At 42.3% G+C, this 27,687-nt stretch overlaps 3 protein-coding genes and 1 long non-coding RNA gene across 4 annotated transcripts; 2 read left to right on the forward strand and 2 right to left on the reverse strand.

Annotated features, from left to right (window-relative positions):
• Positions 1-855: 855 nt before the first annotated feature.
• Positions 856-3,061, reverse strand: LOC121182292 (spexin prohormone 2-like). The gene is made up of 5 exons (XM_041038721.1): positions 3,011-3,061; positions 2,019-2,087; positions 1,892-1,940; positions 1,405-1,482; positions 856-1,275 (listed from the first exon to the last, which is right to left on the reverse strand). The coding sequence occupies exons 1-5, from the start codon at positions 3,011-3,013 to the stop codon at positions 1,184-1,186; spliced, it is 291 nt and encodes a 96-aa protein (XP_040894655.1). The 5' UTR covers positions 3,014-3,061; the 3' UTR covers positions 856-1,183.
• A 774-nt stretch (positions 3,062-3,835) lies between these two features.
• Positions 3,836-5,206, forward strand: LOC121182353. Its single transcript, XR_005894106.1, has 2 exons — positions 3,836-4,668; positions 4,762-5,206. It is a non-coding gene; the product is annotated as an uncharacterized LOC121182353 (long non-coding RNA).
• A 9,467-nt stretch (positions 5,207-14,673) lies between these two features.
• Positions 14,674-21,396, forward strand: zgc:110339 (uncharacterized protein LOC550490 homolog). The gene is made up of 6 exons (XM_041039045.1): positions 14,674-14,903; positions 15,504-15,555; positions 15,951-16,138; positions 17,772-17,927; positions 18,091-18,201; positions 18,722-21,396. Exons 1-6 carry the CDS (start codon positions 14,763-14,765, stop codon positions 18,833-18,835), a joined length of 762 nt encoding a protein of 253 aa, XP_040894979.1. The 5' UTR covers positions 14,674-14,762; the 3' UTR covers positions 18,836-21,396.
• gal (galanin/GMAP prepropeptide) lies at positions 19,911-25,994 on the reverse strand. The gene is made up of 6 exons (XM_041039046.1): positions 25,914-25,994; positions 25,341-25,395; positions 23,543-23,614; positions 20,868-20,954; positions 20,507-20,578; positions 19,911-19,972 (listed from the first exon to the last, which is right to left on the reverse strand). The coding sequence occupies exons 1-6, from the start codon at positions 25,992-25,994 to the stop codon at positions 19,911-19,913; spliced, it is 429 nt and encodes a 142-aa protein (XP_040894980.1).
• Positions 25,995-27,687: the final 1,693 nt, after the last annotated feature.

The following is a 27,687-nucleotide window of genomic DNA, read 5'->3' on the forward strand; positions in this document are numbered from 1 at the left end:
AAAGTGCTATCATCACCTCTGGGTTTGGTCAGGGATCCATCCATCCATCCATCCATCCATCCATCCATTGTCCACACCACTTATCCACTTGTCCATGTTATCCAACCCACGCAGGCACAGGGAGAACGTCCTGGACTGAGGCGTCAGTGCGAACCACTGCTCCACCGTGCCGCCGCTCAGGGATGTAACATGATGACATGATGTTGATGTGAGTATGTTCAACCAGCAGAGAGCAGCACAGCAGCAGGGATCTTGCTCTCCACCTGGTCCCTGATGGTCTCTCCGGTCCTGCAGTTAATCTCAGAATCTCTCAGCTGATGGAAAAAAAAAAAGGAAGAAACGTGTAAAGTGATTCCAGCAGCAGAGCGAGGAAAGTTAGCAGGTAGAGAAACGTGATCAGTCACAGCAGAGGTGATATCCATCACAGGATTAGCTAAACCAAGCACTGCTGCTGTTTGTTTAACTGAAGCTAATAGAGACTGTGTGTGGCGGGAGGAAACGTGGCTCTGAGCAGCGGAGGTTGTGAAGAGGACAGAGAGAGGAGGAGGAGGAGGAGGAGGTTCTGTGGCTCTGAGTCCTGCTGGACCTGCAGCTCTGGCTGGGTCTGGGCCACAGGGTCACGCAGAGGGATCAGGGAGGTCTTCATCAGTCTGCTGTAATAAAACTGAACTGCTTCTTCTTCACTGCTGATTCAGTGCGAACCAAAACCTTCCATCAGCGTCAAACGCCTCAGAAGCACAAAATACTGAGGTCAGGTTTTTTTCTTTAACCATCTGCTGCTGCACTCTAGTGGACAAAATCAGACACTGCAGCCAAGAAAGACGGAGACAGAAAAGATATGAAGACATTCTTCCATCATATTTATTCAGTGCACTTTGTCTATTTTCTGTTCTGCTTCATATACGAGCTGAAATCTGTACAAAGAGAAGAGCACACGTGTTTTTAAAACACAACAATTCACTGAGGAAATGGAAAAACGGATGGATCCAAATACATTTAGAGAATAAGAGGAACAGCGTTTTCAGACTGCTGAGCGTCTGGGACGGGTTGTAGCACCGCTTGTGTCTCTGCCTGTCGCACCCCGGCTGTTACGGTGTGGGCTGAAGTTTGTGTGTTATTGTTTGGACATGGTCTCAGTGAATTGTTAGTTCAGGTCCGCGGAGACATTTGGACTTCGCGTGTCTCATCTCTCCTGGAGGTAGTGGATGAGCACTTTCTCTGAGCTCACGATGTGACGGGGTTTACTGAACTCCAGAGTCTGCAGCCGCTGGATGCCTGCGCGCGCACACACACGCACACGCGCACACACACAGGCACACACACACACACAGTCATTACAGTCAGTGGTAATATGAAGGAATAAGGGTCAGCCAGTCTGTGAGGAGTAAGTGAAGTGGTCTGTACCTCGGAGTACTGCGTACCAGTCCTGCAGACCCTGCTTCCAAACACTGTTGTTGTCCTCTGGCACGAACCTCCTGCCATCTGAAGACAACAACAACAACAACAACAACGACAGAGGAAACAGTGAAGCTGATGTGTTTCTGTGCTGAAACACATATAACCCACACTGACCAGATGAGGGAGCTAATCACTCTGCTTCAGATGAAGCAAACAGTTCCAGCCACAGACTTTTCAAATAAATAAGGACACCAGCAGACTGTGAGACAGTTATGGTCCTCTGTAAGAGGAAATCTGGGGACATTTTAAAGTTGAAGAGGTTAAATCCAAGTGAGTCACAGCTCAGTGTGACATTCAGCAGCAGGATTCATATTTGCTTTCTACTATAATTATCCAAATGAAAATACATGGATCAGACTTGGAAACGTGACTGGATATCACCACGGTCAGTGATGATCAGCTGATTCACATGGTTTCAGCTTCGCTAACTTACGTTTGCCCTTCAGATACATCATGGACTGAGGACCCCAGTGGATGTTCAGCTGAGGGGGACAGAGATGACAGCGGTTTGTTCAGGGACAGGAAACCACAGGTAAACGTGAGCGGCTGCTGAGTTTTACCTTCTGAGCGCGACAGGACGTTGCCAGCAGAGAGACGACCAGCGTCCACACAGCTGTGGCTTTTATCTTCTGGAACAGGAACAAGCAAAAAAGCATGAACGTTAATATAAGCTGCCAGTTAAAGCTCCGCAGCTGTGGAATGAACTGAAGTCAGGACGGCAGAGCAATGAATGACTATGACAATAAATAACCACATTACTTACATTTATTTTAAACAGATTAAGCTGCAGGTTACTACCTGCTTCCTGCTAAACATATTTTAAAATTAGAGCTGCTGTCTTCCTTTTGTTTTGTGAAACACTTTAAAAAGTGATGTGTTTTAGATTTTTGTTGTTATTCAGTTTGTTTTCACACACACATCAGTAATCACACTGGAAGAGACTGATCAATAAAGTGTTGAGAAGACAGACACTTTATCTATGAAGAATAAATCCCATGGTCACAATCATTTCATGAGAAAGGTTCAAATATATTTTATTCCAGATTTATGGGCTGAACTGTATAATAATTTAACTGTTTGTATTTACACTGGTATTTACTCTTTTTTTAAAAATTGTTTCTCTGTTTTAAAGCTGTGGTCATGCATGTTGTATAAAAACAATTTAAAATAATAATGAGTAAAAAAATAGCAGATTAATAACTAAATTAAATATTCAGCTAAATTTGTCAATAATAATTACTCAAGGAAAACTCATTTTAGGAGTATTATCATCAGTATGAATGTTAATTACTATGTTGTACCAAAGGAAAATAAATTCTAACTGTAATTATGTCACGAGTAGTTAAAATACAATAAATTGAAATATCAGTGACTAATTGAACAAATAAATAATAATAATAAATAACATTCATTTTCAATTTTTTAGTTTAAATAAATTCAAGCAAATACAAATAAATCAATAAAGCAGCTTTTAAAGAGCTGATGAATCTAAAGATAAAAACACATTTGACTGAACATAAAAACTTAAAAACATGCCCTTGTTTCCACTCACCATGTCTGCTGCAGCCAGTCCAGTCACAGTGTGTGTGTGTGTCTGTGTGTGTGTGTATGTGTGTGTTTCAGAGCACTGTTCCCGGCCTGCTTATATCCCCCGGCAGCAGCAGAGGCAGCGGTAACGGGTTCGATCCTGCTCCCTGTGAGGCCTGGCAGGACTCCTGTTTACTAGAAGCTAAAAACACAGCACAAAAACAGGCTGACGTCACGAGCGTGACCTGCAGAGAGGAACATCAATAGTGTGTGTGTGTGTGTGTGTGTGTGTGTGTGTGTGTGTGTGTCTGTGTCAGTGAGTAACAGACAGAGGTATTTCATGCTGCTGCTGTTTTTATTTCCATCCCAGGTTTCCCAGTATCAGGAAATGAAAGCTCTGACTGAGTCCACAGAACTCTCCGTCCACTCTCCCCTGCTCTGATAACCCGGCTCTGGTTCCTGCTGGGTTACATATAAATACTGTAGATCCGCAGGAGATGAGCTGTCCCTGGGCCCTGGACACTTCTGTTTACCTCACACTAGAATGAATGAGGCCTTTGGACACAAACTTTGACACAGGGTCCACCTGTCAGACAGGATTGATGGTCATGTTTTGAACTCTCTTTTGGACTCTTGTTAAGCTTTGTTCACTGTTCCTGTTTTATTTTGAAATCATGGTGGTTGTGTTTCTTGTCTTGTTCTACTTCCTGTCTTTGTCTTGTTTCCCTCCATTTGTGATTGTCTGCCCCGCCCTAATTGGTTTCACCTGTTGCCCATTGCCTTGTGTATTTAAGTCTCGTTATTTCCCTGTGTCCTGTCGGTTTGTCTGTGTCCATGCCTGAGTCTGTGTCTGTGTCTGTGTCAGAGTCTGTGTCTGTGTCTGTGTCCATGCCTGAGTCTGTGTGTTCTTGGTTTATTAAAAGACTGAGCAGTACAGGAAGGTCCCCCGATGAAGTCAGGAGGGTGGTGGTGGTGGAGAAGAGATGGAGGTGGAGCAGGATTCTGATGAAACCAGTGGAAAATCCTAGATCTGGCCAAACTGAGTAATCGGGGGACGAGGGCCTCGGTACGAGAGGTGACTGAGAACCTGACGGTCACTCTGGCTGAGCTCCAGAGCTCCTGTGGGGAGAAGGGAGAAACTTCCAGAAGGACAGCCATCACTGCAGCACTCCACTGATCTGGGCTCTATGGCAGAGTGGACAGATGAAGTGACAGACACATGACTCTCAGACTGAGAAACAAGATTCTCTGGTCTGAAGAAACCAAGATTGTTTGGTCTCAGTTCTAAGCTTCACATGTGGAGGAAGCCAGGACCAGCTCCTCACCTGCCCGACACCACGGCAAAGGTGAAGCATGGTGGGGGCAGCTTCAGGCCGGACAACAAACCTGTGAATGGGTCTGAGTGGCCCAGCCCAGAGCTAAAATTCAGTGTCACTGTGGGATATTGAGAGTGATGTAATGTATATGGGTTTGTGTTATGTTTAGGGGACTGTTGTTTCTGTGTGCTTGTGCTTTGGTGTTTGTTCCCTCTGCCTCCTGTGGGAGGTTCCTTCCTGTTAGAGTGGAGAGGCGTGGTTTCCTGCTGGCTGGAGGTTGGCACACCTGCACCTCCTTTTCCTGTCCTCATTCCTTTTAAGCTGGAGCAGCGCTTCACTTCGACGCCTGATTGTCCTGCCTTCAGCGGTAACCCTCTCGCCGCTGTGCAAACGGTGAAACTCATGACTTAATCTCGTGTTCGGTCTTGTGACTCTTGTTCTCTGTTGCTTTCTCCTTCAGAAACTCACCTGTTAACCTGAGAAACTCACACAGAACAGTTCCGGTTCAGCAATGGATTCTTCTACTTTTAACTTGAAATGCTAAGACCAGCACAGCTCCAGTGGAACCAGCTCCAGTGGAACCAGCTCCCACACCTAATGACTTCACATCAGCCTCAGAGGGTCTGACCTGTTAGTGGTGCCATTGCACTGATTGAATGTCGAAGTAGTTCAATTTGTAGCTAATGTGAACTGTTAACGTTTCATGTGTTCACTCTGGTTTTAAAACAGCTTGTAAAAAAACAGGCAGAGTTTAACAACCAGGCTCTTTAATCCTGACACTGTACTCTAATCCTACTAATGTCTATTATTCTATGGTGTAGTATGTTCTGAAAACACCAGTCTGAACTGGTCTGTGCTTTGGACCAGTTTATGACTGGTATGAAAATAAATTTGACGAAACACCAGATCATCACTACTTTTATTTTGAAAATGTCACTATTCTCAAGACTAATCTAAAAATAAATAAATGAATATTTTATACATCCAAACATGTTACAACTAAAACAACAAAAATCAGTGCACAAGAATAAATAGGTTTTGTTTGTTTAACATGGGTTTACGTGTACAGATGTCAGATCAGTTCATGTTTTTGTTCCTGACTGATCACATGTTATTCAGAATCTCCAGTAGAAACCACTGGAACTGTGCGTCCACCGTCACTGAGTGATTTAAATCTACACCACTCACACACAACCTGTTTTACACTGAGCAGAAACCAAATATCGAACTTCAGATAAAACCCTGTGAATAAACTGATACAGGATTCCACATACTTCAAACCAACAGTCTGCATTAATCTGGAAATCCTTCCAAACCCCGCTGTGTGAATTCAAATATCACAGCGGTGCTTAGATGATAACAGCAGGTGAGACAGAACCGAAGCCTCAGGCTGTACTGTCCCTGAACAACGCCTGGACAATCTGAGCGAGACAGCGACCAAACTCGTCCAGGACCATGCGCTCAGCCAGGGCGGGGCTCTGCTCCTCCCTCTCAGCCTTCTCAGCCTGGGCCAGCAGACAGCCACACACAGCCTCCACCACAGGAAGGGTTATCTCTGACGCAGGCCATCTGAACACACACACACACGCACACGCACGTTAACGTGGCGGCGGACGCTGTCCTCTGAGGCTAACAATGGTTACTTAAACCCAGCATAACAAACACCTGTAAATATATCACAAAAACATCACCCAGAGTAAAAAGAAAAAATCCCATCAGCTTGTTGCTGATGGAGAGTTAACATATTTAACACATATGTAAAATAGAGCAGCATCAGTAGAACTGAGAGACTCAAACGTTTAGCCAAAGCAGTGTCTTCACAGAGCTGCACAGTGGAAGACATTCCAGCAGGAAAAGACACAGGGATCAGCATGATGGGAAACATTTCACATTATAATGGGAGAAATGGTATACTGATGCTACAGGTTTACTCTCACACTGTGATGTGATCACACATCCCAGACCAACTACTACACAACAGCAAGTTCACCTACTGCACTGATAAACTTTACTTTAGTATAAGTGTGTTATAACCACAGCAGCTGGGACACAGCAGGACGACCTGTGTCTCAACTCACTCACTTGTCCTTGACAGTCTCCTCTTTGACGCCCATTTCGGAGTCATTGTCATAGTTTCTACAGCCAACACATTTACAGCTGGAGGTGCACTTGATGTTGGCCTGCACACACACACACACACACACACACACACACACACACACACACACACAGCAGGTTAACCTGTAAACTGTACAAACGAATGTGAGAACGTGTATAAATGACAGAGAGGAATAAAAATGTCTGGTCACCAAACACCTGGTGATGATGAAGATGAAGATGAAGAATGAGATGTGGATAAGATACACATTAATTCTCTGCCAGGCAGAAACAAAGGCCGATTACCAAACTAAGTACTGAAGCCTGAGAGACCTGTGAAGACAGCTACTGAGACCTGAAGACAGCTACTGAGACCTCAGCCAATGAGAAATCATTTAGTGTGCAGAAAGTTGTTTTGATCACTTGCTTCGATAAAGTTTTAAGTTTCAAACAGTCACAGCTCACCAGCTCAGAGCAGCAGAGGAGTGGGCTGACGTCGGTCTGAGCACACCCTGAGGTGTGTGTGCGTGTGTGTGTGTGTGTGTGCGTGTGCGTGTGCGTGTGTGTGTGCGTGTGTGTGTGTGTGTGTGTGAACCTCATAGCACTCGCAGTAGTTCTTGAGGCAGCTGGAGCGTTTGCAGTTGCAGCCTCTGTTGTGCCAACCTTTAACCTCTCCTGTCTTCCCACCAGCGATCTTAGGCCTGAAGGCATCTGGGTTACGACCTAAACACAACTACACAATGGGAATACTGGTGAAGATCAGAGTAAGACAGACTGGGAATGACATAAACACTGGGACCTGTCTGGGGCAGGGGTTACCCTCCAGCACTGTGTTTTCTGAAATCCTTTCAATGGACACTGACAAAGACATGACAGTGGACAATTCTGTTGTGTATGTATGTATCCTATGGCCTGAGAACACCTTGGATACTCGAGTAAAGACAGTCTGACAAGACATCTGGGCTGCACTGCTCGTCTGTTGGAAAAAGCATGTTTTGGTTTTTGTGTCTGAGACTTGAAACACGGTGAAATAGAAAAAGTATCTTCTTCTCTCTCTGTTTATTTTTTTACGTTCCTGTTAAGGTTAGAACAGATTAAGGTTAGAGTGTCGGCTGTTTGTCATGTGGTGGCTTTGGTGAAGTCTCTGTGAAGTTAATATACAGTGAGTCAATAAAGTGTCCTCACAAGTGTGTGTCCGAGACACAGCAGTGCGTGCGAGACAACACGTCTCCCTGTGGAGTGTTTTCCAGTAACGGTGCTGCTGAATCACGGCCGCCCATCACCCCGCCTGAAACACTAATGACAATGATCGGTGCCGTCAGCCCCGCTCGCCACGTCTCCCTGTCGGCTGCAGCTCTGACACCAAGCAGCCACCAGAAGTCGATCGTGTTTCAGCCGCTGCTGACGGATCAGTGTGTCACCGCTCACGCAGCAGGTGAACATCCTGTCCCACCACACAGCTGGGTGGAGTATCACCAGCATCGCTCGCCAGCAGCACCCTGCTGAACTGTGCACGCTGTTCACTGTACCTTGATTGCCTTGTGACGCTTCACGTCATGCTCTGAGTTGTTGTGGCAGTTGGAGCAGTCACAGTTGCTGCACATCACTCCGTTGGCAAAACACTCACAGTAGCTGAAGTGAGAGAGACAGTCACACACACACACACATGAAAACAGGTTAAACTCTTTGCTAAGGCGAAGTAATGAGCACAGTCAGAGCACACAGAGCAGTGAAGTGCTGCTGAACATGGAAAAGTAGCTGAAGGGAAATATACAAACGTCAGCTCCACAAAAAGATCTGTGACTGAATGAGCCATGAAAAAGTCTTTCAGTAAAAAAAGTCATTTAAAAAAAGTAAGTAAAAGTAAAACAAGTTCTTTGACTAGATTATTTCTGTAAACAGATAAACTGAGAATCTGTCTGCTGAGTTGCTGCTCTTTTGTCTTGCACTGTGGTCCTCAGCAGAGAGGTCAGGTAAAATAAGTTTGTAATGCATCTTTTAATTTGTGTTTCTCTGTAGCTGGTGATCAATAAACAACAGATTAACTGTTCAGTGGCTAGAAATCTGAGCCTTTTAGTAAAGATCCCTCACAGGGAGAAGTCGGTAGTTTGTAGTGACGTGTTTAATGGTCATCTTTTACAGCGTTAGGGCAATGGAGTGCGAACAGCACCGAGACTAACCATGATGTCTCGGGGACATGCTGCAGAGACAGCTGAGGATGAAAGCCATAATAAGATGGTCTACTCACAGTTTGAGGCACTGGGATCTGGTGCAGTGGCAGGGTTTCCTGGACTTTGATTCACACAAAGTTCCAGCAGCTCTACAAGAGTAACAGCACTCCACATTAAATAAAACTCAACCTATAAGACTAATAATCTTATACCAACATAGGTACAGGTACAGAACGTCAAAAACACACGGGGAAACCACAGGGAGCATTCCTGGTGCACTGTTTTATAATATGTAGGACATTATTATTTCTGCTGTTATTCTTATTATTGTTTTATTCTTATTAGTGAATAAGGTCCTTAATTGCCAGTTCAATTATATTATTGATGACCTTTATGGGAGTAAAGGTAAGATATTACAGATATAACTACAAACAACTCATAAACCAATTTGATCTTTTTCATTCCACGTCCCTCCCAGATGTTACATTATCCTACAGGAGTGGTCTGTGAAGCTTCCATGGGTCATCGACCATGACTCTGTGGAATCAGTTTAACATGACTTACCGTGCTGGAGGCGCTTGAGGCTGCATGCTGGCTGTCTGATCTCTGGACTCGTACAGGGAACAAGCTATCTGGTGATACTGGGGAAGCTGTACATGAATGAATGATTGAAGACATGACTCTATCAATCAGTCGTGGTAAATATGGAGCTGGGGCTGGAGGACAGAATGGTTTCTGGGCAGAGACAGAACTAACTTAGCTCTCCTACCTGGCTGGAAGCCCCCAGTACACTCACACCTGGTAAACACAAAGGAGAAGAGGATCACTACAGAAACCTGAACACAATCAACAGATGGTCTGTTCTGAGACCATCAGTCCACATCGGCTGTACTGTTCCTGAGCAAACACATCCAAACAGAGACAGTGTTGTTTGCTTAGTAAAGTGCAGCAGACAGCAGTGTCAGTTCCTACTTACTGACAGCTCTAAAGGAAAAGGTGCTCTTTGTGTACAGCTCCCCCTGCTGGCTCAGGACAGGAGTGTCCTGTTATATCAACCTATCAAATAAGTGCCTCAGTCTTCAGTGGATTAGCAATATGGGAGAAACCTTATGAGGAGCTGTAAGGACCATTTAGTACAGTGCTGACTAAGTCTAATCCAGAAGAGGTGGTGGATAAAGGAAATGAGTGATGAGAATGTGGTGTGGACGCAGCACATATCAAAAAATTAAAACAAAACCCAGCTCTGTTCGCTTCACGCCTTCATGCCGTGGAGTAAATGTAATGACACAGGCAGGACTTTCTCCTGTGTGATGCTTCTGTGAAGGTGCTCTGCTGGACGGTCACAAAGAGACAAAACTATACTGAACACTAACCTGTTCCTCGAGCTGGGACGTCATGTCTGTGTCCACCTCCACTCAGGTTACACACCACCTACACACCACAAGAGGAAGACCTCAATAAGTGGTTGGTTATCGAACGTTAATCAGAAAATTGACTGTCGAATTTTGATAATCAATGAATCACTGAAGTTTTAACACAGAAGTACCAAACATTCAGTGGCTCCAGCTTCTCAAGTTAGAGAATCTGCAGTTTGTCCTATGTAAGACACTGACTATGTTTGGACTGTACTTTGGACAAAACAAGACACATGAAAAGGTCACCTTAAACTGAAACTGTAATTCTGTCCATGTATATATAATATTACTGTTCTCTAATTCTTTCTAATAATGGATTTTTAGCTATCTCTTTTATTAGTGTATTCAGTTTTAGAAAACAGGTGTTAACCCTGTAAAGGTAAAGTCAGCTTGATTAGACTTATTCATATTTCTTGTTGGACAGACTGAAATGAAAATCTGTTCTGTGATGATGATGAACTTACAGATTGTGTGATGTGGGATGTGACTTCAGTCAGTCCCTCCTGAAGCTGCTGATGGTCCATGGCCTGTGGTACACAGGTGCCGGCTACAGGGGCGTGTAAGTCCCCCTAAAAATATACAAGACACACTCACAGACATTACAACAAATATGCAATATATTAACTCTGTATTAATACATGTGAACAGTTATATGATTCTAAATGTCTGAACTCACCGGCATAAAACTGCAGAGAACGTGTTCATTAGTAAACCAAGGAGCAGAAAACGAGCCATGATGGCTGCTGTCTGATGAACCAGGCACAGGGCTGAGGAAACCAAGGATGCCTGAAGTTACTTTACCAACCCAACTATACCATTTCACTCCCGCATGTCTGTACATACTCAGGCACGAGTCAAAGTCCTGTGTTATTAAATCTAACCTTGTGATCGCCCTGTAGCACTGGTATGATTCCAATACTGGAGTCTGATCATTTAAAGTCTTGATTTTGTGACTATGTGTAAAAACTGTATGTGATAACAGCATCTTTCAAATTATTCAGATAACATGTGTTTTGTTCCTAAACAATCAACCAATCCCAGTGAAAACTGCTTTATTTCATGGTGCTTTCAGCTCATTCATCTCACTGTCCATGTGTTGTTTTTTAATACCAACACCAGATGGTGCAAAAGTAAAAATAGTTGTATTTCCTCAGTTGCTGACTGGAACAAAGATTCTATTATTTGCTGCTGACATTATGTTTACTGGTGCCTGGGATTTTGTGTTACTTATTCAGTTAATAGACTTCAACATTCAACACCATGCATGTAAAGTGAAAGAGAACTTACCCAGTGAGGAGGTGATACTGACTCGGCTGGTGCTCCAGGAGGTAGTCTGGATAAGGCATCTGACACTGAGTGGACGGATATGGACAGTGGAACCTGCAAACAATTCATCCATCTTATCCAGGTCAGGTTTATACCAACGGTTTAGATTTTAGTTTTCAAACATGTGGTGGGGTCAGGAATAGCTCAGTACAGTAGCGTAGCCAAAATGGGACAAAAATATAAAGGCCAGTGAGTCATTTGAAAACTCTTTCTCATCATACAAATGCTAAAAGTAAGAAAACAGTGAATGAATGAACATTAGACCTTAAGCTGAGAGGTTCCACCATTCCTGGCTGGATAGTATGCTGGTGAGGATGGGGAAGTATTACAGGCAGCATGGTATCTGACGGGGGCCCTGTCCAAAAAGGAGCCCCTGCGGGGCCAGTGTGGACATTAGTGTCCTCCTCAGAGTCTTTTGAGGAATGGTCATCAGTGGCAGTAAATTCCTGTTTGCTTTGTGTTGCGTTCAGCTCTGTAGTAGGACTGTTCATCCCGCCAGCGTGCACCTATTTTAATCCCACATCAGAGAAATATAAAGATCTTAGGAAATTAGACGGAAATTCACTTGTAATGTCTTTGAAGGTAAGAAAATGAAACTTTGCAGAGGGCTTCAGATTCAGAACAGGGGGAAAGTTCAGGGAAACTTACTGTGTGGAGTGACTGATTCTCCTCTACACCTCTTACAGCTGTGAACACAGGTAAGACATTTTAGGTGAAGTGTAGATCATCACAGAGAGGATGAGGACAGGTTACAATACAGGTCCAGTTTAATGAAACCTTTATTATATTTGTGAAAATGCAAAAAAAAAAAAAAAGGGAATTTTCACTCTTATTTTTTTCACACCCAGGCCACATCAGACCAGGTCCAGGACATGTCAAAATGTCTACAGGTTAAAGACTCTTTAGAAAACAGTTTCAGGTTTGTGAAACCTTTTCAGAGAGGAGAAGGAGTAAGGTCTGAAATGATGGCAGATGTTAGTCTGATAAATGTTAGTTTATTCTATCAATATTCATGAAACCTACTCTAAATTATACAGGAACTATACAGGAAAATTGTACCAACCATTCAAACACTAAGAAGTTAATATAATTATTAGTTTTTTCCTCAAATTGCCTTCTGATGTGCTAGCTAGCGCTAGCAATGTATGCTAGCGCTAGCTAGTTTAACGTTAGATTAGCAAAGTCTACGTTTCGTGAATTCCATCCGCAAATTATCGTATAAACCAGATGTAACAGTTGCATTGTTACTGGATCAGTTCAGATTTACTGACGGTAACTAACGGGCGGTTATCGGTACGATAAAAAGCAATAGATGTACATTACCCGTCCGTTGAGTTCAACGTTGAAGCGTCTGTAGCACCAGCTCTGAGCCCAGCTGCACACACGCTTTCAACTGAACAATTCTAAAAAATAAAACTGAGGGCGGGGGTGCAGGTGTAGCCGGACGCTGACTCCATCCCCATCAATAACAGCCCAACAGGTGTCCCTGCACCCTGCAGCAGATTGAATCCCTTACAGAGAACCTGTGTTGTAGGCAGGTGCCAAAGCTAACGCTATGCTATAGGAATAATACCAGACCAGAGGTGAGCTGGTCTATAACACACAGTTTCCCCAGTCTGATAATGACTCTCTTTTCAGTGGGTAGTTAGTTTAGGCTTTCAGGTGTTACAGACATCTGGTCTACAGCAGTGTAGTTCGATGGTACTGAGGCAGATCGGAGAGCAGCTCTCTGAGGACAGAGGCTACACTCAACTCCTTTACATGACTAAAACATAATGAAGTAACAGAACCAAGATTAAAACGCCTGAGGGCTAATATCTTATTACATCAAAACCTTTACCATCAAACTGAAACTCCAAAAGGTGATTAAACAAGTTTATAATTGAAAAATGTCTCCAGACAGTCTGGACTCATAATGCTTACAGTGCCTCCCTCATATGAGGCGGTCCAGTTAGCACTTTTAGGGGGGCAGGTGTGGACCAGAGTGTAATCACCTGCACCCTTTCTATTTTTAGAGATCAGTGCTGTGGTTACGTCCCACTGCAGAGGTCTTAGCTAAACTGGGTTACAGCAAACAATGACAATATTTCAGCAAAATGGTGAAGGGGAGATCAACAGTAGGCGTGACAGTGTTATAGGAGGGATGTGAAGCTGGGAAAGCTTCCAGATGGCTTGTTCTCACTGGGAATCAGTCTGTAAGACAAAATCATAGCCTATGGAGAAAGTCCACACTGTATACTATGCACAGTATATTCATATTTATTTTAGTTAGTTATTTTAGTTTAGGACACATACTGAGGTGGCAGTGTGAGGATTACATCCTGTAATGCTGCTCTGCATAATGCTCTCGGCAAGAACAGGATCCTGAAATACAAGTGAGGCTAAAGGAGAAAACAGTAGATAAGTTTGGGATTAATATCAAAAAGCCAAATATAGGTTTATACAATGAAATCCTCAGTGTTGGACACTGACATTTTCCCGCTCACAGGAAAGGAAGATCGGAAGGACGGGCCAGGTTAGTGAAGAGGGATCCGTCACTAGTGGGGCTGCAACCTCAGCTTAACACTGACAAACCAAAGCACACATCAGACAAATCTCACTTCTGAACCTGTCACTGTGGAGAGCAAACACAACTATGGTCAAAGAGAATGTATTCTAAATAAAGCTAATCCAGAACCATTCATGGAGTGGTTATCTAAGTGACGAATGGTGCTACTGCAATGAATCTGAGCTTTGTATTCTGTAATGTAAATGCTGATGAACCATGGGCACTAGCATAACAACATACTAAACTACACAATATGAGACTATAATTGCAATAGCAGCCTTTTTAACCCAGAAGTGGAGGAAACAGAATACAGTGAAGCAACTCAGTTACAGTCAGTTTGGAAGCCTGAAGCGTGACTGACGTCTTTCTGCTGCCTCCAGCACTGTAGCAGCGCCTGACATGGATCAGGTCCTCCCACAGAGGATCATATAACAGCTCAAGAAGGGTGTTAACATAACATAACATAACATAACATAACATAACATAACATAACATAACATAACAAAGACTACATTATTTTTAAAATATGTAGACTAGGTCACCAACAAGATGCTGTTGCATGAGGTGGTGGAAAGATTATTGTTCCACACACACAGCTGAGGTGATGACAGTTCTGATTAAATTATTAATATATGATTTAGAGTTCAGTGAAGTATTGATACACACATTAGTTCGTGTGTGTGTGTGTGTGTGTGTGTGTGTGTGTGTGTGTGTGTGTGTGTGTGTGTGTGTGTGGTGAATGGGGTGTGGAACTCTGGCCCACACTCCAGTGGGTGGCGGTAATGCACCACCCTCCAGAATCTGGTGAAGAGAAGAAGACGCGCTTCCAAACAGCGGAGCGTAGTTGGGTAAGAGTCTCTCCTCGGTGGACAGAGTGCCTGTGTGCGGGGCAAACAGCGGGAACATGAGCGTGAGTGTGTGTAAATCCGTGCTGATCACGGGCTGCAGCAGGGGAATAGGACTACAGCTGGTCAGAGAGCTGGCTAAAAGCAGCGACGGACCCCCGACCATCATAGCTGCAGCCCGCAACCCGGCGGGCTCCACGGTAATGAAACATCTGGGTAATGGCGGTAAACGAACAAGAAGCTCACACAAGTCTTTACAGGCAGTGCTCCGAGGAAAAGAGGAGACAGCAGAACTGCTGTAGACTCGAGTTTCACCGAGCCGAACTCTGACAGTCCCGGATCACCTGTTTGACGAAGCTGGCTGTAAACTGGCTCGGTCTGAGTGTTAATTACAGCCTGCAGGTGGATTCAGTTACAGCAGGAACTCTGTCGGACTAAACAAACTTTGTTCAGTTAAAATGAAGCTATAATATTTATTCTGCAGTTATTCAGTGATAAACTCTCCCTCTGTTTGCTTTAAAACCAGAGCGAACTCACGGAAAACCTCAAACAGCAAAATGGTTCCACTCGTCTATAAAAATATGTGTTGCTCTTTGTTATTTGGCTCTTTATTGTAAACTCCTGATGTGAGAACTGCTAGAATAAGATATGAGAACTTGTAGAACAAAACTCTGAACTTTGTTGATGATTACTGCTAAGTTTACCAAGTAAACACCGCAGCGGATATGTGCACCGTCAGGGGTTGTTACTAGAAACTGAATAATGAATCATTTTTATTCACGGCTTCCTTCTTTGTGTAGGCTCTGCAAGAGCTCTCCAAAACCTACCCAGGTGTTCATGTTGTGACATTAGGTGAGTCTCATTATCCTCCTGTACATAAAGCACTGTCACACTCTGCTGTGCTGTTATCTGGGTTTGAGTTTTCTCATTTAAAATAAGAGAATAAAAAGGGAAACTTTCTGTTACTGAATCACAGCTGTTTAATAATTCACTTATCATCACTAATTGATGACTAGTGAGTTCCTCTGCTGCTTACACTCAACTCATATCTGTAGCTCAGGTTCATTTGTTAGGCTGTCTGGCCTAAAAGGACTCATCTGTCTGCTCTCATACACATGTGATGGCTATCATTTAACATATTTAGTCAACAGAGTGTCAGTCATTGATGCACTAACAGTATTTAAATACAGTGGTTGAACATTATAAAGACTGTCCTGTTTACATAACAGTCTGTGTCATTTTTCCAGATGTGGAGAACCAGCAGAGCGTCAGCGCAGCCCTGGAGGAGGTCCGGTCGATTGTAGGAGATAATGGACTGAACTGTCTGATCAATAACGCTGCCATCGGAATCTCTGTGGACATAAACACAGTCACACCAGAGGTCATGATGAAGACCTTCCAGGCCAATAGTGTGGCACCGCTGTTTGTCACAAAGGTAGGCGGACATTCTTTAAAGGTGGACAGGTACAGACCAGAAGCACTGGTGGCCTGTTTTACTGTTGACTGAAGTAATTAGAAGGTTTGCATTCATTTCCTGCACATCATGTGAGCTGCTCCTAATAAACTCATCCTCTGACTGAAAATGATCACTTTGATTGTTGCTAAGATTTTTTTAATTCCAGGAAAAAAAGACATTTGCGTCCAGGATGAAACCTGAAGGACACCACATGTCCACAAGTGCATGAAATATAGAGCTCAGGCTCGTGCAAAGCTTTGGCATCCACAGTTAGATGAAATCCAGTGGGTATCCTCCTCCTGTCAGTCCTGTGTGGGTTTATTGTTGGTGTTGCATCCCAGCAACAAACCTGTAGTACATGTGATTGTCAGGACACATTCCTCTTTCAACAGCTCAGTAAGGAAACAGCATACGGGAATGTGACTAAAGTATGAAGATACATACCACACATGTAATTTAAGTGTAAAAAAACACAAATCTTGTGAGAGTCAAGTGACTGATCACAAGCTTGAACTTACAGTTTATGATGCACTGTTCTCAAAGAGATGTTGATTTATTCAGTTTGAGCTGCTTGTTTGTAACAGAGCATCCGAGCAACAAAGAGTTTCAGTTTTATGGAGAGAAATTAGTCTCGATAATGGAAACATATGCGTCACCGTGGTTGAGACTAATGTCTGTCCATACAGTTTTGTCAGATCCTGAGGGGGAAACGATGTGGAATCTCAGGGATGAAACTGACAGTCTGTATGAACTGACACCTCCCTCAGAGGGGCACACTTATCTCCACTGCAAATACCCAGTAAAACACAGAGGGAATAAGAAATGCAAAAAAGTTTTTCATGGGTTTTTCCTTGGTGGGGCAGTTAAAGAATGTGATCTTCAATGTGCCCGAATGCAGTTACTAACAAAAATCAACATTTCTAAAGAAACACAGAACATGAGACAGAATGTTGACTGCCAAACCTGAACTCAAGGCCCGGTCCGGGGTCTTCAGGTGGTTTGGACCTGAAGAACAGAGATGGACAGGGAAAGAGAGGAGAAAGCTGAATTTTTCATTTATTTTGTGTGTGTTCACCATCTGCTGTCCTGGTTTCAACTTTGCTGTCAGACCATGACAATGTTATATGGATGAATTTCTATTCATTGGTCTATCACCTACATGTAGCCAGCTTTTTACTCAGCCCTGAATGGGTCTTTTAAAAAAAATGCCATCCAAAGTGCACAAAATTGTCCGTGCTGGTCTAATGTTCCCTTTCAGAAAAGGGAAATGGAGCTTTTCAAAAATGCTAACGTATGTTTTTTTTTTTTTTTTTTTGCCTAATGAAACATTCGAGCCCAGTGGCAACAAAATGGAGTCATTTGGTCTCTGAGTCTCTGACTCACTCTGTCGTTGGTTTTGTGTGTCATAGATCACTTTGCACTACATGCGTGGTCACAGGACCAGACGATAGATGGTAACAATAGGAGGTAGAAGCTTTTCTGAGAGGGCAAAATTTCTTTGATGGACTTGGTTTCCCACACCACAGCCACCACCATCCACTGTCCACAGTGCTGTATTGTCTGTGATCATCCTAACTAACTGGTCATCTCTGCTTGTTGCTCTTGTGCTCAGGCCTTTTTGCCTCTGCTGCGGACTGCTGCAGCCCAGTCCACTGGGATGGGGATCCACAGAGCAGCTGTTATCAACATCTCCTCTATCCTCGGCTCCATCGCACACAACTGGGGTGAAGGTGCCAACTTTAAAAGCTACGCCTACCGCACCTCCAAAGTCAGAACACAGAATTTTGGTTGACAAAATAATCACACAAAACTCACTTATGTGAATAATGTGACATCTGCTTTTCATTTATATGTCTTTGTTTGCAAAACAGAAGGAAGAAGGAATGTTCTTTTTTTTTGCTGACCAAGACTTTGCTTTTTAATCATCGTAGGCAGCACTGAACATGGTGACAAGGTGTCTAGCTACTGATCTGGGATCAGATGGAATCCTTTGCATGTCTCTGCACCCTGGCTGGGTCAAGACTGACATGGGAGGACCTCATGTAAGTGTCCTGTCATATCCTGTTCTGAAACGCAAGCATTATACATGTTTTGTAGCATGAGCAGCATGTTAGCAGAGCAGCTGCAGTATTAGCCATTAGTATAGGATCCACATGCTGTGGAGTTTGTTAGGCTGATGATTTGTGAGTCTTATCTAGTCAAAATTCTGCTTTGTAATTTCGACTCATTATTTACTTTTTTACATTTTGTCATTACTAATGTTTCATGCTCTTTTTTCTCTTTTCCTGTCAGACAGAGGCTTCACTACATGACACTGACTCTTTAGTGTCCTTAACAGCAGGAATATTTATTTTGCGTAATGCAAATGAACAGTTTTTTCTGTGGCCACAGCAAGTTTTTCAATATCAGGACATCTCGTCATATCTGCTGTCCTTTGCAAGCTCAACTTTATGCTAAATTTATTCCAGCATAGCAGGCTAATGAGGCTATGATTTGTTGTGGCTGAGTTAGTGCTGTTATTACTGCAGTCTTACTATGAGCATGTGTTTCTGTGTGTTTCAGGCTGACTTGACACTAGAGGAGAGTGTCTCTGGAATGCTGGCTGTCCTCTCCAGTCTGACAGATAAAGACCATGGAGGATTCAAGGACTACCGTGGAGACAACTTGCCGTGGTAAATCGAAACACTGGGTGTCACATAATCAGAAACATGCTCAGTTCATGGTATGATCAAGGCACTGTAAACAATCTGTTACATATGCTAGCATGTCAAATTCAGGATGTTCTCAAATGGTTTGTAGTTATTGATGCTTGCATGTCAGAAAGGTCAAATCTTCAGGGTGTGCTGTCAAAGTCTGTTCTTGGCCTGTTACTTTTTCCAGCTGATTTCAGTGACCTGCCTATTTTTATATGTGTTCTTATGTTTCCATTCTCATTTGCTGATGATTCAACTTTTTATAGCTTCACACAAAGATTTTAGTACACTAATACAAAAAGTGAATCTGGAATGAGTGGTTGTCTTTATAATTGAAAATTGAAAATACCAAGGCATAATTATGAAATAGTCAGAAAAAAGTAAGCTTTAGTTCAGTTCAGTTCACAGTCATGACAATAGTCAAACTTTAACAGTTATGATGTGTGTCTATTTCTAGTCCCTATCATCTGCTGGAGGCCTGGCATAGTATCAGTCTTGGTTGAGGGCCCTCAAAAGGTTTACAGGATTACTACCGTCTTGTCCTGTTTTCTGAAATCTGATTTAACATGGGCTTCCACATAGTTTACAGGTTCTGCATTACTATAACAGTACTGGAGAAGCAAAGATAATCTGAAATAGATCTGCTGTGATTGTGACTAATGGAAAGAAATAAATTCAAGCTGTCCAGTGCCATTTGTCTGTTTATTTCACTCCATTCTTTTAAATCAGATGATAGTGTATTTTGATGATAATACAGTGTTGGTTTCTGATCAGAGATCTGATTTCATACTTAGATCTACAGTCAGCAAAAACTCACTGATCCTCAGTAGCGATCCAGTTTTATTTACACAGGAGCAGAAAGATCTGATACTTGTACTGGAGGGCGGCGTCAGTGTCTGTCACAAAGAGTTAAAGAATCAGATCTTCGGTACCAGGACAAATTCAGAGTTAGGAGTGTGAATGGAGCTACGGTAAGGTGACATTTAGGGCAACAGGAGCATAGAGGGCAGAAACATAGACTTGGATGGAGGGAGGTGAACAGCAGGGAGGTAGAGTAGTTAGGGATTGGCCAGTTCGTCTGATGTCACAGAGGAAGGCAGGCTGTCCAAGGCTCCCATGTCTGTAACACACACAGACTCAGATATTAGGCATTGTTACTGTAAAGACAAGAGGTTTGTCAGTTCAATCAGTGTGTGTCAAAAGCCTCAGAGTTACTATGTAAAACTCACCCAAACCATGTATATTTGATCAATGTGAAATCATTAAATACTAAATGTTTCATGTTTTTGTGCAAAGATGCAACTACTGGTCAGATTTCCATGGATTCCATCATCACATCCATTGGTGGATTCATGATGACTTTGGTAACATCCTGACTCTTCATCCAGTGCCCACCATGAGGGCAAATCTTCCATAATATATCTTAGAGTTTACTGGACTGGCTCATTCATGCCAAGGCAGTTAGTAGTATGTTGTCTCATCTAATACTCTAATATTGTGGGTTAGAATGAACATTTCAGCCTCTGTGGCCTGTTACCGGACCTTCAGAGGTTTTGTTGTTGATATTTAGGAGTCACCAGCAACAACAGCTTTAGAAAATGTTGGAGCCAAACTTGTCCTGAAGTTAAAAGATAAGAAGCTTGATAAGGCATACCTTTAAGCTTGAGGTACGACAGGAAGTCAATGATAGTGTGGATGATGTCCTCATCTGCTATTCTTAGGGCACCTGAGGAGGCAAAGTGAAAATTTACAGCCGGTTATCGTGTCACCCAATGTTGGCAGGATAGTGCGAGGTTTGATGGGTTTCTGGGGTGTTGCTAGGTGGTTGCTTTGGTGTTTGCAATGGTTGCTGAAATGTTGCAGTGTACTGGTTCTATAGTCAAGTTTTAAATCATCAACAGTGAGCTGGAGGGATTTGTTCTGTAAACTGAGCTGTAAATTGAGATCACAGTCACAATCCTAACAGTAGATCGATGGAAGATTGTCCCGTTTCTGTGTGCGAGAAACAGACAGACCTGTTCTGAAGTCCTCTTCCTGACCCATGTCCCTCTTGCCAGCCAGTCCCGGCTTGTCTCCTAGAGTCCTGTGTCCATCTATTCCATCTGGACAACAAGGAGTGATCACAATCGATACAAGTCATACAAACAGCAGGTGGGTCAGCTGAGCATTAGATTCCACTGGTTGCAGCCCTAAGTTAAACTCACGTGAAACGTCATGACGTAAAGTTAAACTGAACTTCAACTTGATAAAGGTATACGTATGATTTTCATGTTTAATTTTCAAGAAACCCATTTGCAGCTGCTCCAGGACTTCATATTTTAGCTATGACTGAATTCATTTTATATTTGCTTGAACTGAAAAAAGTTTCTCTTGACAACAGAAAATGATTTAATCCACCAAACCTGAACTGTTTAGATGTTCGTTTAACACAATAACCACAGAAAACTGACATTTCCTAAATATCCCACTACAGAAGCATCATACATAGACATACACACACACAGACACAGTGAACACATGACACACCTCCTTATCTAAGTCTTTTTAAAAAAAAAGAAAGAAAAGAGCTAAAGGACATTGCTGTGCACTTGGTTATTTCAGCATGGTGTTTGGTTTGTGATTGTTTGGGTAAATTTCCAAACTTGTACAGACCACCTGCAGGGCTTGGCTCACCGAATTGCAGTAAAACAGAGATTTTGACCAACAGAAGAAATAGAAAGCACATATAAAATAGGCTGGTAGGCTGTAGTTTTAACACACAAGGAAATGCAATAGAATAATAATAATGATGATAAAAATGAAAATAAAATGAACAAGCAAAATGACTTGCTTAGCTGTGGTAGTACGTGCATCATTAGCTCTCATGGTATTTCTGTGGAGTTTTCATGGGCCTACAGATCATAGTCCTCATCCCATCAGCTCACCAGCAATTAAACATTTTCTAACCAAAATTTAAAAGGATTATTATTCATACAAAACAACTTTTCTTCGTAGCATCAGTCTTTTCCAGGTGTGTCTTTACCTTTAAAGTTCACACACTCAGTAAACCACTTCACTCTGTGAGTGGTGATGTGTGAGTGAAGAAGAGGGATGCTAAGTGGCCGGAATTGTTTTGACTCATCTCGTTAGCTAAAGTAGTGCTTGAGCTGGCACCCCCCTGAACTGAAGCATTAAAGTACGAATTAAACTACATGACACTGGATGACCCCAGGAAAGAATTATAATGTTTCTTAATGGTTTTGTCTTTCAAGTACAAACTGGTCCTTCTGTCTGTGTTTTGGTTTTTATATTTAAAATGATCCTGCACTGTTAAATGCTTTGTGTTTTTACTATCAAATTGGCTCTGTTATATGTCTTATTGTAAAAATATGTTTTATATTTTCTGGAAAACTTTTTTTTCCAGTTTATTTTTTGCCTTATTTGATTGAATCCACATTGTGAGGAGGATGGGGTGGATGGATGGGTCCACAAAACACAGGAGACTGATGTGTGTTTCCAAGTGTTGCTGTGTGAAACCAATGCCTAAACCAAAAACGGTCCACAGGCTTAACTGTGTGTTTATTAATTTACCGTGACATCAAAGATCCAGTGTGCCTGCCGCTGGTTATCTCCTACTGGCTGTATCTGGGGGTTGGGACCTATATTTTTTTATATTTTTCCAGAGGAAAACAGAAAATAAATCTACTTTCTAACCCTGTTCAAGCTAAAACTAAAAGAATGGCATAAGGTGTTTTTCTTAAATTACATAATGACAGCAGCATTAAGTGTTTCAGTGAGGAGCGCTAAATTAAAAAATACAGTTAAATATGTAACAGCTAATGAAGAATTCTCGCCACTGAATGAAGAAAATTTGTCCCATTTTATGTTGCAAGTCTGTTTCTGTGCAGAGGTGAAGCACTGAAGTAAGATTTCAGTAAGATGGATACTATTCCTCTGTGGTATCCATTTTGAAGCATTAGGTCGTAGCTTAGCTCATCCCACATACATGTAAACGCAGCTAAACCTTGTGTGGGGTGTGTACTGTAAGAAGCCTTCGTGTAGGTCCAGTGTTTAGCTAGCACTGGACCTAGCTCTTTCTAAAGGACAAAACAGGCCTTACAACGCCTCCTGCACTGTGTTTACATGTTATGTCTCACTTAGCATATGGAAAATTTGAAACATAAAACCACAACCTGAAGTTACCAAAACTAAAGCTAAAAACAAGCTAAGCTATCGGGTTGTGTTAAGCTAGGCTAGCCTGGACCTACAGCATTTCTGTTCTGAACTCACAAAGTTGAAAGTAAAATTGCTTCCCTATTCTTTCTACTCTGTATTAAATATTAAGCAACCATATGTCCAAAAGTATGTAAATCTGCTCAGTGTCATTAGTTAAAATAGCAGCACAGCTAATAACTCTAAATTAGCTGAACTGGTTTCCTGTTCTTCCCATTCTATTGACAACATGGAAACACGGTGTAATCCCACACCTTTGCTAACCCAACAGATAGTCGAGTGAGATCAACATGAATTCCTTTGCTGAAAACACAGAGAGAAATGCAACGTCTGGATGCACGTAAGCGCAGACAGCAGCAGGGTGACAGACGTCCTCCCCTGATGAGAGGCAGAAGCAGCTAAAGAGGCGGGATGTTTGGACAGAGCAATTCCTGGCCTGACACCAAGGCCCTGCAGCGGCCGTATGTTTCTATCTTACATTGAGTGACCAGCTCGTCTCTGCCTCTGGCACTGGGAGAATCCTTTATCTGAATTAGGTGATCAATACGACCTGAAACACAGGATGAGGCAGGAGCAACCTTTACCTGGGCTTCACACACACACACACACACACACACACACACACACATAAAGGGACATTTCCACAGTTCCTGAGTTGCGAGTTCTGATTGAGATCTCACACATTGGTAAGAACATACACACACACACACAGACACACACATCTGGATACCCAGTGTTCACTTAATGTGTCCTCTAAAGGTAATGAGGCAATCTTTAAATTACACTAAATTAGCCGACACAGTGGAGACAGTGGAGACAGTGGACAGGGACCATGAAAGAAAACAGCATTTCCAGTGTATCCACAGAGTACGAGCTGGACCGTGTCTTTTGTAAGCTGTGTTACATGAGCAACATTTTCAGGCAATGCAGGTAAAAGCTCAGTGAGCAGTCTAAAGAGATTAGTCACCACTCTGCAACTAAGTAAAATGAGAAAATGATGTTCATGGTGCATGTAAGGTCATTACTTAGTCGATGTCCACTCAGGTGCTGGAATAAAAGCTCTTATCCATTTCTCACTTTTGGTTAAAACTGCACTAATTATTATTTTTATATCAAAACAAAGTTCAGTTTAGAGTTATACCTAATTTGATTTACAGATTTCAGTCTGTAGATGTGTTGTTTTACACTGGATTTTGTATGAACTGGTTTAAAGCCATCTTATGTTTAGTTTGTTTCATAGACCCTCTTCATAGCAGACATTTTGCACAGATGGATATAATAACATTCACATAAACAAGTGTCCCAGTAAGCATTATCAGAGAGTGAGCCTGCACATTACCCCAGGCCCGAAGCGGCCTCACCTAAATGGAATGCAGCCATCATTAATGTTACTGGTTCCATCTGTGCTTCTCCTGCTGCGAAAAGGGTCCAGAGCTGTGGTGGCTTCCTCCTGTCAGCTGCTCCTGTTTTATCTGCTGTGACTTTGATTGTAAACCTACTACTAAAGGCAATATTGCCAAACTGAATTGCCTCAAATTGTTGCCTATGTATCATCACTTTTATAGAATTTCTGTCTTTTAGCCTAAACACTGGTTTAAACACTGGTTTAGAGCCATTTTATCTTTATCTTTATTTATATTTATATTTGTTTATTTGTTTATTTATTTATTTATTTATTTATATTTTTATTATTACAAAGTCCTGGCTTTCATATGATTTATCACTAAAACCTCTAAAAACTTTTCCATCCACTAACACTTAATAATTTTAGTGACCATGAACAGGCTTTATGTGTTAAATGAGTGTAGCCTGGATTTTAGTCAGCTGAGGCCTTTGTGTTTGAAGAAATCTGAACACGACCAACCAGATGCAGCCGGAGCCCGCAGAGTGATGCAGAGAGAGAACCATTACGTTCTAACAGAAAAAGGCTCATCAGCAGCAAAAGCATGAAAGATCAAGATGTTCAAAGATCAGTAATATGAGCTGGGTGGTCAGTTTTTCTTTTTTTTTGTTTGTTTGTTTGTTTGTTTGTTTGTTTAGGTTTTTTTTTTTGCTAGAACACATATTTAAACCGTGCACATTTCACCAGTTCTGGAAGTGCAATTTATGACAAATACATTTCTTTTTCAGTCCTATCATTTCCTAATATGAACAAAATAATAGAAATGTGTTAGGAATTAGGCTGCATTGTCCTGAATGACATTTCCAGATGTGTTGAAGTGAACCTTGGATAACAGCTGATTACTGATGTAGTGTGTGTGTCAGTCAGTACTCACGGGGACCTAACAGGTAGCCAGCGCTGTTCAGAGTCCAGCCACGCTTCTCCTTTGCCTGCAGGACACAGAGGGACACGGCGATCAGATCATCACACAGGGTCACAGCTCAGGGCTCAGGACTTATATCAATGAGCGTTTCTGAAAACTCTATAAAGTTTATAAATATACAGTGTGGACATTCAGTGTGCATTTGAAGCCTATGGTGGAATTAATAAATAAAGGAATTTGTCTGGTCAGTAAATGAACGCTGACCCTTTCCCACTTTTTCTGTATTTCTTCTTATTGTCCAACCCACTACATCACCTGCAACACCATTTTAAAAATATATATATTTATACCTATAAAACTAAATGTATTTAAGCCCTTTTTATACAGTCACTGTCTTCAAATTGTAGAACTTGTTTTGTTTTAACATTCTGGTAAATTTATCATTTTTTTAATGATCATTTGTCACTTTTCCGTTATTCTATCATATCTTTGTTTTCATTTTTTTACGTGAAGGATCTTGTCATCTGACTGGAAATGAAAGACTAACACTGAAGCAGTGTTGCATGCTGGACTTGAACATCTCACCGCAATGACCAGCCCGATGGTCTCAGAGAGAGCTGCGCAGAAGATGAGCGACACGCAAAAAATCCCAAAGCACTTCTGCATCTGAGAGGGAGACAAAGAACAAAGTGTTGACACCAACCGAGAAATGTAAGGAAACATGAACATGGACCAACTTTTCCCGAGAATACGAAAAAAGAAAAGTGTCTTTAAAGTCAAATGAGAGCAGTAAGTTACCTTTGATGTGACTCTCCCGCCGTCTGTTCCACTCTGAATTCAGCCGCGGAAAGTTGCTCGGTGGTTGCAGCTCAGTGGTTGGGATGGAGTGAGGGACTCCTTCCACCTTTTATTTCCCATTTCAGCCGGACCCCGCTGCTGTCAGCTGGCGTCAGCAGCACCCCCCACCCCCCGGCTCCGCGCTCCCCTCCTCCCCACCTCCCCTCCTGCAGACAGGATGGGCAGGTCACGAACAGAACGCATGATGAAATTCAATAATATCCTATAATGCCGTCATCAGATTTTTCTTTGTCGCCCTCGGAGACGTGGGATTGAATTTAAAAAAGGGGGAGAAAAAAAACATACGATTTTTCTGTCCTAATCTGATCTCTGACTTTAACAGGCTTATTCCAGGAGCTTCTTACGTCTCTGAAGGTGCAGATGGTCAATGAAACATGTTCTTCTCCCTCATCATCACCAGTTTTATTATGATTGCTTCTTCTTTGTATAATTTTACACTGTTTTATTGCAGATTTTTCTGAGCATTTGATTCGAATTTTGCAGATCACATTTTTAATCGTCATAGCAGACAGTTGAAAATAATAGTCACAGCCACACGGTGACTGGAACATTACAGTCTGTGGTGGGAATATACTTTCGTCCTGATGAGAAGTGAAATAAAATTCTTTAGACAGTAATTGTCTTTTGATGTTTTATTATAAAATAAGGTTTACAGAGTAATCAATTTCTGCAGAAAGATCAAAGCTCAAGCAGCACCAAAAGCTACAGAGGGCTGACCCCGGGTTACAAGGTCCCAGAGTACTTATGCCTGTTTCTCACATACCAGGATAGCAGCGATGGGAGGAAGACGAAATAATCTGAAGGTAAAAAAATAGAGATAAAGTGTAAGCTGTGCTCGGAGCCACCAGAGACATAACAGGTGTCTTCAGTAAACAGTAAACAAGTACATTAGGCCACTACAGGTCATGTTGCCTAATGTACAGTGTATATAGTACACCCAAGTCACACCCATGTCTAAGTATTAGCTTTACAAAGAGATGCCGGAGAATTCTGGACCATCACAGCTTTGAAATCAGGTTTCATTCATCAGTTTTATCATGTCATACACAGGTGAACGCAAACAAGAAAAAACATCAAGCACACAGCAAGTGATACACCGCCAGTGTTTCAGCACCATGGACAGAGCTGCAGGTGTTTCCCATGTAAGGGGCTCACACAGCAAAACCACTTCCTGGTTCTGTCATTCACTTCCTCAGTTTATTCTATACATTTTAGCTTTGTGGCAGCTTCGACCACACAAACACTGTTGAATCTGTGTGTGTGTGTAAATTGCATGGAGCTTTCAAACACCAGCCTGTAGTGTTGTAAAATGCCACGATAAACATCCGTGATGTGGAAAAAGCCTTTTTAAGCTTCCCTTCGTGAATATTTGTGTTGTTTCAAACTCACATGGGTTTCAGCCCCTGTAGCTGCTGTTTGATTAGATTATCTTCTAAACAGCTATGAGAAGATTTCTGTTGGGATTTTAATTTGGCGTGATTTAACATGCACTTTCCCACAG

This window comes from Toxotes jaculatrix, chromosome 5 (genome assembly GCF_017976425.1).
Source record: "Toxotes jaculatrix isolate fToxJac2 chromosome 5, fToxJac2.pri, whole genome shotgun sequence".
Classification (NCBI taxonomy): Eukaryota; Metazoa; Chordata; class Actinopteri; family Toxotidae; genus Toxotes; species Toxotes jaculatrix.

Coding starts and splice junctions, on each gene's coding strand:
- gal (XM_041039046.1), bottom strand. CDS start 25,994: ATGCAGAAGTGCTTTGGGATTTTTTGCGTGTCGCTCATCTTCTGCGCA. Junction 25,396..25,913: donor CCATCGGGCTGGTCATTGCG/GTGAGATGTTCA, acceptor TGTGTCCTGCAG/GCAAAGGAGAAGCGTGGCTG. Junction 23,615..25,340: donor TGGCTACCTGTTAGGTCCCC/GTGAGTACTGAC, acceptor CCTGTGTTTCAG/GTCGTATTGATCACCTAATT.
- zgc:110339 (XM_041039045.1), top strand. CDS start 14,763: ATGAGCGTGAGTGTGTGTAAATCCGTGCTGATCACGGGCTGCAGCAGG. Junction 16,139..17,771: donor CACCGCTGTTTGTCACAAAG/GTAGGCGGACAT, acceptor TCTTGTGCTCAG/GCCTTTTTGCCTCTGCTGCG. Junction 17,928..18,090: donor ACGCCTACCGCACCTCCAAA/GTCAGAACACAG, acceptor TAATCATCGTAG/GCAGCACTGAACATGGTGAC.
- LOC121182292 (XM_041038721.1), bottom strand. Junction 1,941..2,018: donor CGTCCTGTCGCGCTCAGAAG/GTAAAACTCAGC, acceptor TGTCCCCCTCAG/CTGAACATCCACTGGGGTCC. Junction 1,483..1,891: donor GATGTATCTGAAGGGCAAAC/GTAAGTTAGCGA, acceptor TGTTGTCTTCAG/ATGGCAGGAGGTTCGTGCCA.